Source organism: Nyctibius grandis, chromosome 5, assembly GCF_013368605.1.
Source record: "Nyctibius grandis isolate bNycGra1 chromosome 5, bNycGra1.pri, whole genome shotgun sequence".
In the NCBI taxonomy this organism is placed as follows: domain Eukaryota; kingdom Metazoa; phylum Chordata; class Aves; order Nyctibiiformes; family Nyctibiidae; genus Nyctibius; species Nyctibius grandis.
Genome location: NC_090662.1, coordinates 7,876,336 through 7,888,922, shown reverse-complemented (window position 1 = coordinate 7,888,922; position 12,587 = coordinate 7,876,336). Strand labels below are relative to the sequence as shown.

The following is a 12,587-nucleotide window of genomic DNA, read 5'->3' as shown; positions in this document are numbered from 1 at the left end:
ATTTTGTTCCTTTAGCAGGGCCCAGAAGCTGTGTGTCTTACAAGTGCCACGTTTCTTTGTTGCACTCCAGCAACCAACACAGATGTAGTGGGGCCAAGAGCTGGATGCTTATGTTTTGTGTATCTTGGATATAAGGCTTTGGAAAATCTGCCTCTGAGTTATACAAATGGTCACCTCATTCTCTGCTGGGAGTTGCATTCCCATTGTTTATTCTGTATTTCTAATACTGACTCTTGTAACTTGTTTAATTTCCTGAGGCTCAGGTCAGTATCATTTAGAAATGTATTTTTTTTTTTATCTCACGAAAGCTGTATTTCATTTCCCAGATTTCCTTTTTGTCACACAGACAATGCAGTTACTGATGGGACACTGGAAAGGGGGCAGGCCCAGGTCTTGACTTCTCCTCATCTCTTTTTTGTATTGATGCCAGCCACTGATGCAGCTAACCATCTGTAAAATGTATCTCATTGGCATTGGCATGGAGGATGAAAAGCAAGAACTTTGCATTTCTCAATTATTTACATTGCCTTCTGCATCCTAAACCTTTCCTAAAACTTTTTAATTGTAAAGGCTGAGTCTCAGTCTTATCTTCGGCCTAATTTGTAATCACAGCAACTGACAATCTGCAGTCAGACATTGGTACATCATTCCCACTGTATTTCTACCACTTTTGTAGTCATAACTTACTGAAGAATGCCTTCATGAGTGCCAAATAATTAATTAATGATGGGGGTAATTCATCAGCCTGTGTATTGGTAAAACTTTATCACCAAGTAAGGCAGAATGGTAAAAGCCTTTGAAAGGATTTACTATCCATGTGATCCCAGGACCAAGAGCAGCAGCGAGATGAGACAAACCAGTGAGAGTCAGAGAGGAGCATAAATCTCACTGAAGCCAAACCGAAGTATTTGTTCTAGAGCTACAGCTGTAAGTTCTTTAAGAACTCTTTAAGAAATTCTTTCCTGTGAGGGTGGTGAGACACTGGCATAAGTTGCCCAGAGAAGCTGTGGCTGCCCCCTCCCTGGCAGTGTTCAAGGCCAGGTTGGATGGGGCTTTGAGCAACCTGGTCTAGTGGAAGGTGCCCCTGCCCCTGGCAGGGGGTTGGAACTAGATGATCTTTAAGGTCCCTTCCAACCCAAACCATTCTGAGATTCTATGAAGTTTTACTCTGCTTCGAAATTTAACATGTTTTTAAGCTGGGTACCAAGTTCTGTCCCTTCAGAGCTAGAAAGGTCAAGGAGTATGTCCAAAACCCATGTCTGCTGAGGAAGCAGAGGTGACCAGAGCTGCGCTGATAAAGCTCCCCAGCCTCAGAGGGACGCAGACCCCATCCTCTGAATCAATGTCTCGAACTCCCAGCAGAAAGCAGTGCTACCTTAAAACTCACTGACAACGTCTATGCCTGTGCCTTTCTTACCACGCGTTTTATACTTAACTACACTACTCGAGGATGATCCCTGGGCTCAAATTGCATCACCAGGATGGTTTTGTGGTCCATCAAGCTGTTGAGCTAGTTGTAACAGTGGCTCAGTAGCTTTTCTGTGGGGCTATGGACACTAAGGAAAACCTTCTGTTCCCCTGCAAATGCACAGCTTAATGCTCTCATCCAGCCAGTGCTCCAGAAACTGCAAAAGGAAATGACATTTGTGGTAATTGTGATAGCATAAAAACACAGTCTAATGCACACCTGGGGTGAAAATGTCATGCCATTGACTCCTTTCTGTTGCAGCTATTATAACAACCAAAATAGTATCTCGCTTCATATATAATGATCCCTGCCCTAAAAGATTTACATCCAGAGCCCATTTGCGGATGCAGCTGGCAGTGTGGGGTGATGCTCAGTCACTCAAGGTTGGTCAAAAGTACATGAGCCACGCTTGTTTCAGCTACATAATCCTTGGGTAACAGTGGTGAAGTCATCCATGTGCAAAGGCAGCATCTAATTTAACACACTTAACAGAGGTCTAAATTACGAATACAGTCAGACCAGGTACTTTTCTGCAGTCACTGCTACAGCCAATTCAGACTCAGCTTATCCTTCTCTAGGCCTTCCTATATCTTCCATTCAACAAGAGAGGATAAACAGCGTGAGAATCCAGGTCCTTACTGCAAGCGGGAGGTGGACTATAATCTGTGAAGCACAGATGAGGACTTCCTACTTCATGGGGGAGATCTTAAGCGCTCTGATATTACCTTGGCAAAGACCTCGTGAGCAGGTTGACATACAGCTTTTTGCACACCTGCAGAATTTGACCTTTTGCCCCAAAATATGATTTCTGGGTTCAATCATTTTGGCATATCCCACTGCTGCACTACAGCGAACATACATAATTCAGGATTTCACTGAATCCTTACACAGATACTCAACAGGTTTGTGCATGATATTAAAGTCCATCATGGTTTTCCAGGAAAATCTGGAGGACAAAGGCGGGGGTTGTAAGAATAAGAGCACAAGAGTAATTTAGTAGCGGTTAGTATACTACGTGACAGAAAAAAAACACTTCCACCCATGAATGTAAAACGATGCTCTCTGTCCTGAGGGTTTCACACACCAGTGGCTGTTGCTTACCAAGGGTGCCGCGCTGCTTGCTCACAGGTGTATCTTTTGTTAGGGTCCTTCTCCATCAAATTCCGAATGAAGTCTTTAGCTGTAAAAAAAAAAAAGAGAAAATAATTTAAAGCAATAGGGTTGATGTCAGTTCTGTTGCAGGATGACCAGCCAACAGCATTGACTAGGCTACCAAGTGCCATCTGGCCAAAGCACCAGAAAACGGCCCTGGGTCATTTGTTATTTATTAGTATAGATATAACCAAAGTGACTTAGGACTAAATCCAAGCTATTTAGTATGGCAGATAGATAAAAGCTGAAGGCGTCTACTCCTGCAGGTATATTTAGGAGTGAGATGGATAATTCAGAGTCAGTAGAGTTCAAGCCTGCCAGCTCCCAGCTCCCTGGTCAACCAAGTGCCTCTGACCATCTTAGTGGTCTGAATATGGCCATGTCTGTTGGAGATGCTCTTAACTGAGCAGGAAAGGCAAGGAGGAGGTCAGATGCCACACTAAGAGAAGTTTCTCATTGCTCACTCCAAGCAATCACACACATGGGCAGCTGTGAGGACATGTTGTGTATTTAAAAACAAGTTACTGAGGAAAATGGACTCCCTTGGGCATGAGGTAGTGTGGTTTTAATTGACACTATAATGGAGAGAAGGGAGATTGCAGCGTGGCGTGCGTCCAGTAGTTTCAGGAGGGAAGTAGCTGAAGGAGCCACAGCAAAGCCAAATATGGCAGGAAAATCTTTGTGCTGATTTAGGTGATGTACTTTCCCCCAAAATGCAAAGGGGTCTGCCAGCAGACCTTCATATTTTCTCAGAAAACCCTTATGGGCTTAAAAAAAAACTTCTCATTGCATATCTTTTTAAGCAATCCATCACAATGATATCTGGACCACAGATGTAAGCAGCATGAAATGTTGTTCTATGCAGAGATAACAGGATATATAATCATCTTTAAAATAAAACACTTCTTTTTATATCTCCCCTGCCTTAATCAGTAATACTAATGAATCAGAAAACTGCACTTCTAGGGATATTTTTGTCTGACGAAATGCTCCTAGAATTCATTTCTTCTCCTGTGTGAAATGTCAGATGTTCCCCCAGGCTGGACAGAGCAAGAACACCAAGCTTGCGTGACCTCTTGGAGACCACACAGCACGTCAGTGGCGCACGCAGCGTGCAATGCTGAACGTGCCCTTGCCATCACCTACAGACATGCTGCTGGCAGACCATGAGCCGTGCTGGAGCCTGAAGCCTTTAGGCACATTTGCCTGTAGCAGGGTAGTATATCAGCCTCTCTGCCAGACTGACTAGAGCTATGGATTAAATGGCTTCTGCACTGGGTGGGGAGCTGGGCGAGCATATGGGCAGCTATCTGGATCTGACCATGTGGACAGTACACCCAGTTTCTGAATCTGCTTACCTGCCTCATTTGGAAGCCATTAATTTCTTGGGTTCTTTGCTGTATACACTGAAGACCCGCTTTGGATCTGCAGTGCAGTTTCAGTAACAGAGCCAAACTAGTTTGCCATCTTATTATTAATGACACATAAACCATCTGCATTTTATTTGGATATGATGGAGAAATTAAACTGCTTTGTCTTCTTGGGACAGTCTTCTGCTATCTTTATCTTCTGTTCCAGCTACATTTTAGTGCTCTGTGTGTGACTGGACAAAATGGTACTTACTTTGCTCTCCTGCAGAAATAACATCCAGTAACTATTTGAGCTGAAAGAAATGCACATTCCCAATGGTTTCCAGTTAAAAGGAGCTCCACGCATTACAGAGGGTGCACTCTCACACCCAGAGGAGCATATCTGCGTATGGTTGTTGCAATTAAATGAGCAGTAGCTTCTTACCAGACTCGGAGATGTCATCCCAATACGGAGAGTCAAACTCATACTCCGCCTTAAGGATCTGCTCGAAGAGTTTGGAGTCGTTTTCATCATAGAAAGGGGGATACCCACAGAGCCTAACGGAGAACAAGAAAAGAGACACGTGACCCTTGGACCCGTCTCTGCCAAGAAGGTGAGAAAAAGGGAGGGAGAAGAAGGAAAATGCCTTGTTTAAGATTTGCCCTTTTAAGTTCTCAAGCAGGCAAGCAGTACCATGAGAGAAGTTTGTTCAGGGACATGTAAACCCACTTCTGAAGATTGGGACCGTCCTGGACAAAGAGGAAGTCTGCATGGAAACCCAGTGCAGTTGATCCTACACTGACTCACGTAGATATCTCGGCCTCCTTCTATGTGCTTTTGGGTGTTTAGCCAGAGGAATGGTTTTATGACACAGCCATGAGCCCTTCCATCCTCTCCTATACATATGGTAAAAGGAGATTTCATGGGCTACACCCTACATCCAGAGAGCACCAGTCCCCCTCATCCCTCAGCACAACCATTCCCCATCCAAGAGTCTTCTCTGTATTGGCTTCACTGGTCGTCCTTCTGGATCGTTCTCACCCAACACCTTACACAAGCCACTTACACCAGCTTTAGTCTGTCCCAGACAGAGGAGAGGCAGTGCAGCAGCTCTGCAGACATGCGGGCACAGCAGAGCCTCAGGAACCAGAGACACACAAGAGGTGACAACACCTACCCAGCCACCTTCATGGCATCAGGACAGGCTTTGAGCACAACCTGTGGTCTCTATATTGTGCAAGAGACCATAGCTGCATAGGAAGGCTTGTAGTACAACTGGGGAGCACTGGCCACCTGCATGGACCTCTCCTCCCATACAATGGGGAGGAAGAGCTGGTGCAAAGCAGGAGCCCCACAGAGCTATCAGGCAGAGGGCAGGATGTGTCTGCAGTTTGTGCCATGCTCTGTGTCTCCAGGTACAATGAAGAGGATGTCTGGGAGTCACTCCACCTCTGCAGCAGAGCCTGCATGGGCTGCACGTGGACCTGCTGCTGTTTCAGAAACACACAGAGAGCCTCTCCCTTTCTCACTTCCGCAAGCAATTTTGCTTCCCACATCAAATTGCCTACCTTGTCTAAGGCTAACAACAGTCCTGTCCTGGTTTTCACATCCAACACTGCGTTAAGCAAATGCAGCGATAAAACTCGTTTCAGAGATCCCTCACGTCCAGCCGATGCCACATGAAGAGGCCTGTCCCTCTCTGTGCAGACATGCCTGCGAAGATACTCCTTCTTCAAGTTTTAATACCTGTGCTGCAAAGTGTCACATTTACCTCTGAGGCTGGTCCAAGGTTTTAGCAAACCTATCCTGCTCACAGATAAACAGGCCTTTCTGTCTCTATTGTCTTCCATAAAGATGACACATTTTTTTTGTCTTACCTCTAGTCTATGGTGTAAATTATTCTTTCACATGCTTTGCAATATTGAAATGATCTTTTTCCTATAGCTTTCTTAAATCCTGAGTCAATCAGCCTCAATAAAGCATTTAATTGGAGAGAGCCAGCCATTATAACCAGACTGAAGATCTAGCTGAAACACTACACTGCAGCAACAACAGAGCAAGGGGAGGGAACTGTAAGAAATGAAATACTCAAGTTATTTATAACCCAAAGGCAGCCAGCTGCCCTGGAGGTTATTTGAACCAACTCAACACTTGAGGGTGAAAGGAGCAATGCTTTGTTAGCTCTGAAGAGCCAGTGTGCTTGATAAATAATGTAAATGCTGAGTGAGATGTTGATCTGCGTCAGATTCATATTGACCTGGAAGAACTCTACTGAAATTTGCAGCATTACAATGAATCCACTGCGGTTCAACTGAATCAGAAATCTCTCTCTTTATCTTGCAAAGCAGATGAGCCAGTCCTCATTTGTGTCCCACTGGATGGCTGCCATTATCCAAAGCAAGTAAGATAACCTCATGCCAGACAAGCCTTTATGTTCAGAGCAGGCCTGCATACCTACTCAATGGGCATGCGCTTGTGTATGGGGCTCTATGCAGCAACTCCCACGTGAAACCCAGTGGTGGAGGTGGCGTATGAGAAGGGCCATTAAAATTGATGCATTCAGGCAAATGCCAAAAACCCACTATGCACCTGGGTAATGAAGGAAAAACATCTGGTAACCTAATGCAGAAACTGGATCCGCAACCAGGATCCAGCTCTACAGGTATCTAGGAAGAACATTTATATAACTTGCTTTAATGTAACAAATATCAGCGCTTACATACCACAGTCTTGTGAGGGGATGCACACAAACTGATTTTCACCTTCCTCCTCTTTTGTCACAACCCTCAAGATTTTGGGTGCTTTGGGTTTGAAAATGCTGGAGTTGACAGCACCAGCACTGCAACTGTTAGGATGCCCACTGGGGTAGAGGTGCCCAGGCTGAAGGAAAACTGCTCCTCCAAAGGTACTCGGAGCCATTGCTCTGTCCCTCTTCCCTGGAGCTCTGTATAAGAAGCCTGAGAGCCCTTCATTAATTTCTTGCCTTCCTCAGCATTTTCCTTAAACAAACCAAACTGCTCCGATAAAGCATTTTAAGGCGAGCAGACAGCGCTGTGCATGCCGAAGCGCTGGCAGGCTGCTCCGGAGAGAGAAATAACTGTCTTAAAATGTGCATTGTACTAATTACCTTGGCAAATGTACAAGAGCACAAGTTAGGGCTGCTCTGATTTATACATGCTCGTGGCAGCAAAAGGTAGGAGCAAAGTTCTGAGTAGCACAGAGCTGGAGAGCTATAACCCTGCAAGGGGTGAGCAGAGAAACAAGAGCCCCAGCCCCCCCAGAGCTTTTAAATCACTTTCTTACACCCACCCAGCTCTTCCCCTGCTCCTCTACATGGCTTGAACATCTGGGGTATCTACCTCTGTGTCTGGGAGGTCACTGCAGCCCATCACAGGGGTGCACGGTGGAAGGTCTGATGTAAGAGGAGTCAGCATCATGCAGGAGGATGCCAGGGCTGCTGAAAGACGGGCACAGGGCAGAAAACAGACTTTTTTGGCACTGCTTTTCCCTTGCTGGTGAGAGCTTGAGAAGTGTTAGTCGCTATTACAGGTCATGGGCAGGGACATCCCTCCAAACGTCCCTGCCTGAGAGCAGGGCAAGGGCCAGTCCTGGCTGGGCCAGGGACGGGGATGAACCTCCTGCATAGGGGGATGCAAGGATGTTCCTCCAGGAGGTAGATCACTGAGGACCTATAGCAGAAAGCATGTGAGAAGGGAGCAAGCTTCTTAGGACAGAGGAGATGACATGTGGGAGGGAAACACCAGAGCATCCTAGCACAGGTCCTCCATGTGGAAGCCAAAGTACTGACTGTCCTGCTGTCCTTTCCCTTAAAATCAGAGTTTAGGAAGACGCAGAAGTTTTAACATTACTTATTTTAACATTTTAACATTACCAGCTTTGCAGTAAGGGATGGGAAAGCCCCAGTAAATTAGCCTATCATGCAATTTATGGCTGGAGGAAATCTTACTGGACTTACAGCAACTGGGCCACCTTCCAAAGTCCATAATAAGTTTTTATTTAATTCTTACAGAATCAAAATCCCACCGACTTCATTTCCATCTGCTGGGACTTTTCTGTGCGAAAAAAATGACCTCACTATCAGAGGTTCTGCTGCTTTTCTTCAGATATGCAGAAATACAAAAATAACCCCTCTGTCTTCAATGTGAAAAAATCCTGCATTGTCCTGGGGGAGCTTCAGGCAGCTATTAGCTGTCATCATTTTCTCGCGGTTTTGCCAAATAAAAGCTTTTCAGAATTATTTAGAAACCTTATCACATCGGCAACAGATTTTCCCTCAACCTCCTATTCCCAGTCTTGCCTTAAAAAGAATGAGACACAGATAAGAAAAACACAGGTGGATGAACAAAAGAAAGATATTGCCAGAAGCCATTTCTAGAAGCCATCAGGAGTGCACAAGACAAATACCAGGAATATCTTCTCCTCAGCAGGCAGAGAAAGCAAACCCCTGCAAGCTCTCGTTACATATTGGGGGTGATACTAAAGGCTAAATAACCCATTCGCATGGTCAGTGTACAGTCTGCAACACAAGAGGCACCGGGGTTAGTTGTACAAACAATTTTATAGTGAGATTAGAGCAAAGAATTCAGTAAGTGCTCAAAGACCTGAGAATGTATGGTGTGGGAAGTCATCCAAGTACTATTTATAGGGATAAACACATGTATTTCTTTTTATTTTGGGAACAGACCCTCATACTGGCTGACACTTGTGCCCTCACAAAACTGTGGACAAGGACATATTAGCATAGGGAATAAAAAATAAATTAAGAAGAAAGCAACGAGGAGCAATCATTTGGGATTGTTTTCCCAGTGTTTAACTGTGTTATTCTGAGCAATCCAACATGCCTGTGTACATTTTGCCACCACCGGTTCTCCTTCCAGTACCGAACAAGCAAGTTATTCCTCACTTTCTTGCTTAGGCTTGTGTGTGATGCCGAGCAGGCGAGATGACTGGCCAGCTTTTCCCAACACATGACTCCAGGATGATGGTGGAAACGTTTTCTGGCATAACATACTTTGTACTGTCCCTGGTTAATCCTTCCATACAAACACCATTGATGATTTCATGCACATCTACTTGAAAATCAAAAACAACTCGGCAGCAAAGAAGTACAGGAAAGTATGATCCAAGATTTATCTCCAGACAGTCCTTGTTTATAAATAACAATAACAAACCAGTAATTCTTTTGCCCTACCAGTGAGCAGAATCAGAAGAAAATTCAGGGCAAAATGTGTTCAGCCTAGTGCAGAAGAGACAGGACGTGTTGCGTATGAATAACCAGGGGCTGAGGCAGAGCATTCTGTGGCCCCGGGTGCTTTTCCAGCTTTGGAACATAATCTTCTGTTTTTTGCATATATTAACTTAATCTTCATTATATCAGATATGCATGTGATCAGTATTACAGATCCCCAGGCTTTTGTAACCCCTCATGTGACCTAGACAGGTCCAAAATCCAGCTGCTGGGAATCCAGTGAAGTCTCTTGCTCTTCTTGTGTTTTATATTTTTAAGATGAATGCATTACCAAAACTACCTTGTGATAAATAGAAAGCTGAGCTCAACGGTGAGGCTGTTTCAAATTGAGAAATGTTGCAACTGGAATAACAGGAAATTTCAGGCTGTTAAAAATAGTTCGTGTGAATAATGACTTCTCATGCAAAACAGGTTTTGATAAAAACTCTGCTAGTGCAGCCTCTGCAATCTGGCTGTCATTAACAAGAAGCATTAGAGACTGGCACTGAAACAAAGATTTTCTTTCCTAAGCCATCCTTCACCTTGCATATCACAGAAACAAATATTTGTCTAGAGCGTCGGCACCCCAGAAACAGTTTGTTCTTCCAGTGTCATAAACTGGAGGCTCTCATGTGAGACTGAGCTTGTGTCTGGAGGCACTCAAACCACTTGCTGCAATAATAGCTCAAAGCATCTTTAATTTATGCCTGGCTTCTGTGTTGGATTCCCCTGAGTTTCCATCTTCTTAAATGACAACATCCTGTTCAGAGTGGCTGTGAGGATTCGTGGGAGAGGTGGGGAGGTGATGCAGGACAATGTGCTTGGATTGCCCTGTGCATAAATATGTCTCTGACTGGTTTGGGCATGTGCAAGTAGCTCCAACTGTGCTGACTGTGGAGCTGGAAATGGCATATCCGGATGGGTGTGGTGATATATTGGAATTATTAACTCCTGCTCAGGGCAGGATTAACTACCAGCATTGCGCCAAGGTGGCTGTGCTGCTGGTGCTTGTGGATCTCAGCGCCATGTCGTGCTGTGCAGGGTGAGCATGCTGGCTCTGCTACTTCCAGTAGTGTGGCACTGTTGAGACAGAAAACCTAGATGTTAAACATGTGCCCATCAGTGGTGGTATCAGACACCTCAGCAGGGCTACTTCCTACCAGCTTAAGGAAGGACTCCTCTTCCTCTCTGTCTTCACTGTGCCCCTGACATTCACTTTCTTACGAGGCCACATCTGCAGTTTCTGGCTATTCCTGGAAGCAAGGATGAGATCCAGTTCAAGACTAGGACACATAAGATGTGGGTTGGGTTTCTAAGCTCCCATCGCATTCAACAGTAGATGGAGTCAACAGAGACTGGAGAATGATGCAAATGTACCATAAAGCAGATGAAACCGTACTGTGAAGGGCTGAGTACGGAACAGGGTGTGATCCAGTAGCCTCAGCATGGGCATCTGGTGCTATTCGACACGGTCCATATTCTCCTGCTCGGCCTCCATCTGCCACTCCAGAAGGAAGGTCTCTGCAGTGTGTTACACTTGCCAAATCCATGTGGCTGTCCTGGACACCCCAGCGTGGCACTAAACGCATATGCAGGACGGTCCAGTGCCACTGGAGAAGCTGTCAAGTTTATAGGACCCTTGTCCCCAGCTGGCAGGTATGCCATGGGTGGCTGCATGGTCCTGTAGCCACATCTTGAGACCAGGCAGGACACTGTAGGTGACTGAAACAGCACTAAGCACCTACATGAGGGTAGCCAAAGTGAGCCCTGGAGTGCTGCTGACTAACACGAGCTGAAGGACGTAGCTCACATGCAGAAATATTCAAGGAGGTGTTTTGATCTCAGACCCAATCCCACCCAAGCAGTGGGCTTGGGCGGCAGTCTGGCAAACACATTACCACGCTCCTTCTACAGCAATGCATTATTGTCATGCATTTTGACTGTACATAATATAAATCAGGTCCTTATTACATGAAGCACAGAAACCCTGAAAAGATTTCCTTGTCCTGCAAACATGAATTCATAGGGACTCGTTATTGCTAAACTGATTTAAGCCTTCAGGGTTGGGAATTCCCTGTACAGCAAATGGGGAATTTAGATTTGAGGAGTGCATACACCTTTCTTGACAAGTCCAGCATATGTTGATTTGGAAAACAGAGCAGGAAACGGCTGAGCTGAACCTTGCAGAAAGAGCAGCCTCACTTAGGAAGTGGAGGGAGGTTTATGGATGAGATTGAAACCTTCCACCTATCGAAGATGTGTTCATTAACAGGGTGGTGGAGGACACATTGCTTAGCACTGCCTCATCCATATTCCTCAGCAAGATGCGTAAAAGCAACAAGTGAAATAACAACAAGATTGCCAACAAAAAAGACCTCCGGTGCATAAGCCATGGTTGAATGGGATTGGAGATAAAAAAAACTTGGAGGAAAGCAGAGACAAGTTTATCTCCAGGCAACCAGGACGCAGCAGTTCTCCCCTCCTGTGGGCTGCCAGATGGACACATATTTTCATGGTGAATATTTGACAATTAGCTGAACCTGGGCAGTGGTCAAGCCTGGAAGTGAGGTAGCATACTGCTGTCTTACACCTGCATCCTCCTTCCTCCTGCTCTCTGAAGCTGGTACTCAGGGAAGTACTACAAAAGCAACAGAAAAGACTCTACCTGATTGTTCTGCCATGGCTGGCAAGGACCAAAAATGTTAAAAAACCCCGACGTCTAGGCCTTCCATGCTCAGGTTTGCTTGTGGAAGATGGCAAGTTTGGGTCAGCACACACCATCCTCAATTAAAAGAGCACTAGGGAATGATGTGTGAAGCAGCCTCCAAGGTACTCTGGCATGCCTGCGGTCTTCCTCACTGCTGTAGCATGTCCCGCTGGGCTTTGGCCAGAAAGTCAGAATCAGCACTGATTTTTGCTTTGTTATGCAAAAGTTTTTTGCATCCTGCTGTTGGTTGCTCCAAGATAAATCCATCCCCCTGCAAAGTTTTGTACTCAAGAAGTTTTAAAATATTCATGTAGAATGGCAAACTCAATCATAAAGCTGATGTTTTTAGGCAGGGCTTTGTTTTAAATAAATAAACATACATGCAAATAAATATACTATCTTAATATAAAAAAGTTATTTTGAGTAGCATATAGCTTATGCTCAGGACTAAATGAAAATGTAAAGAATGAACGTTTGCACAGAGTGGATAATACAGCAATAAGGTTTGTCCTGGCAAAAATAGCTCTACTACACCATCAAAAAGTTATTCATGTTGACAAGCCATGAAATGTTTGCATAAGGAGAAAGGGAACAAAGTAGGAATGCTTTAATGCTGTGCCTCATTGGAGCTGCTTTTCCCTTCAGTCTTGTGTAACTGCGAC

The 12,587-nt window shown here is 45.0% G+C and overlaps 1 protein-coding gene across 1 annotated transcript in view; it reads right to left on the bottom strand.

Moving 5' to 3' along the window:
• Positions 1–12,587, bottom strand: part of CAMK1D (calcium/calmodulin dependent protein kinase ID) — a 240,535-nt gene that overhangs the window by 24,952 nt on the left and 202,996 nt on the right. The window contains exons 7-8 of the mRNA XM_068401072.1: positions 4,415–4,527; positions 2,570–2,648 (exon numbers count right to left, since the gene is read on the bottom strand). Of these exons, the coding sequence (XP_068257173.1) occupies positions 2,570–2,648; positions 4,415–4,527 (192 nt within the window). The remainder of the gene's footprint in view (positions 1–2,569; positions 2,649–4,414; positions 4,528–12,587) is intronic.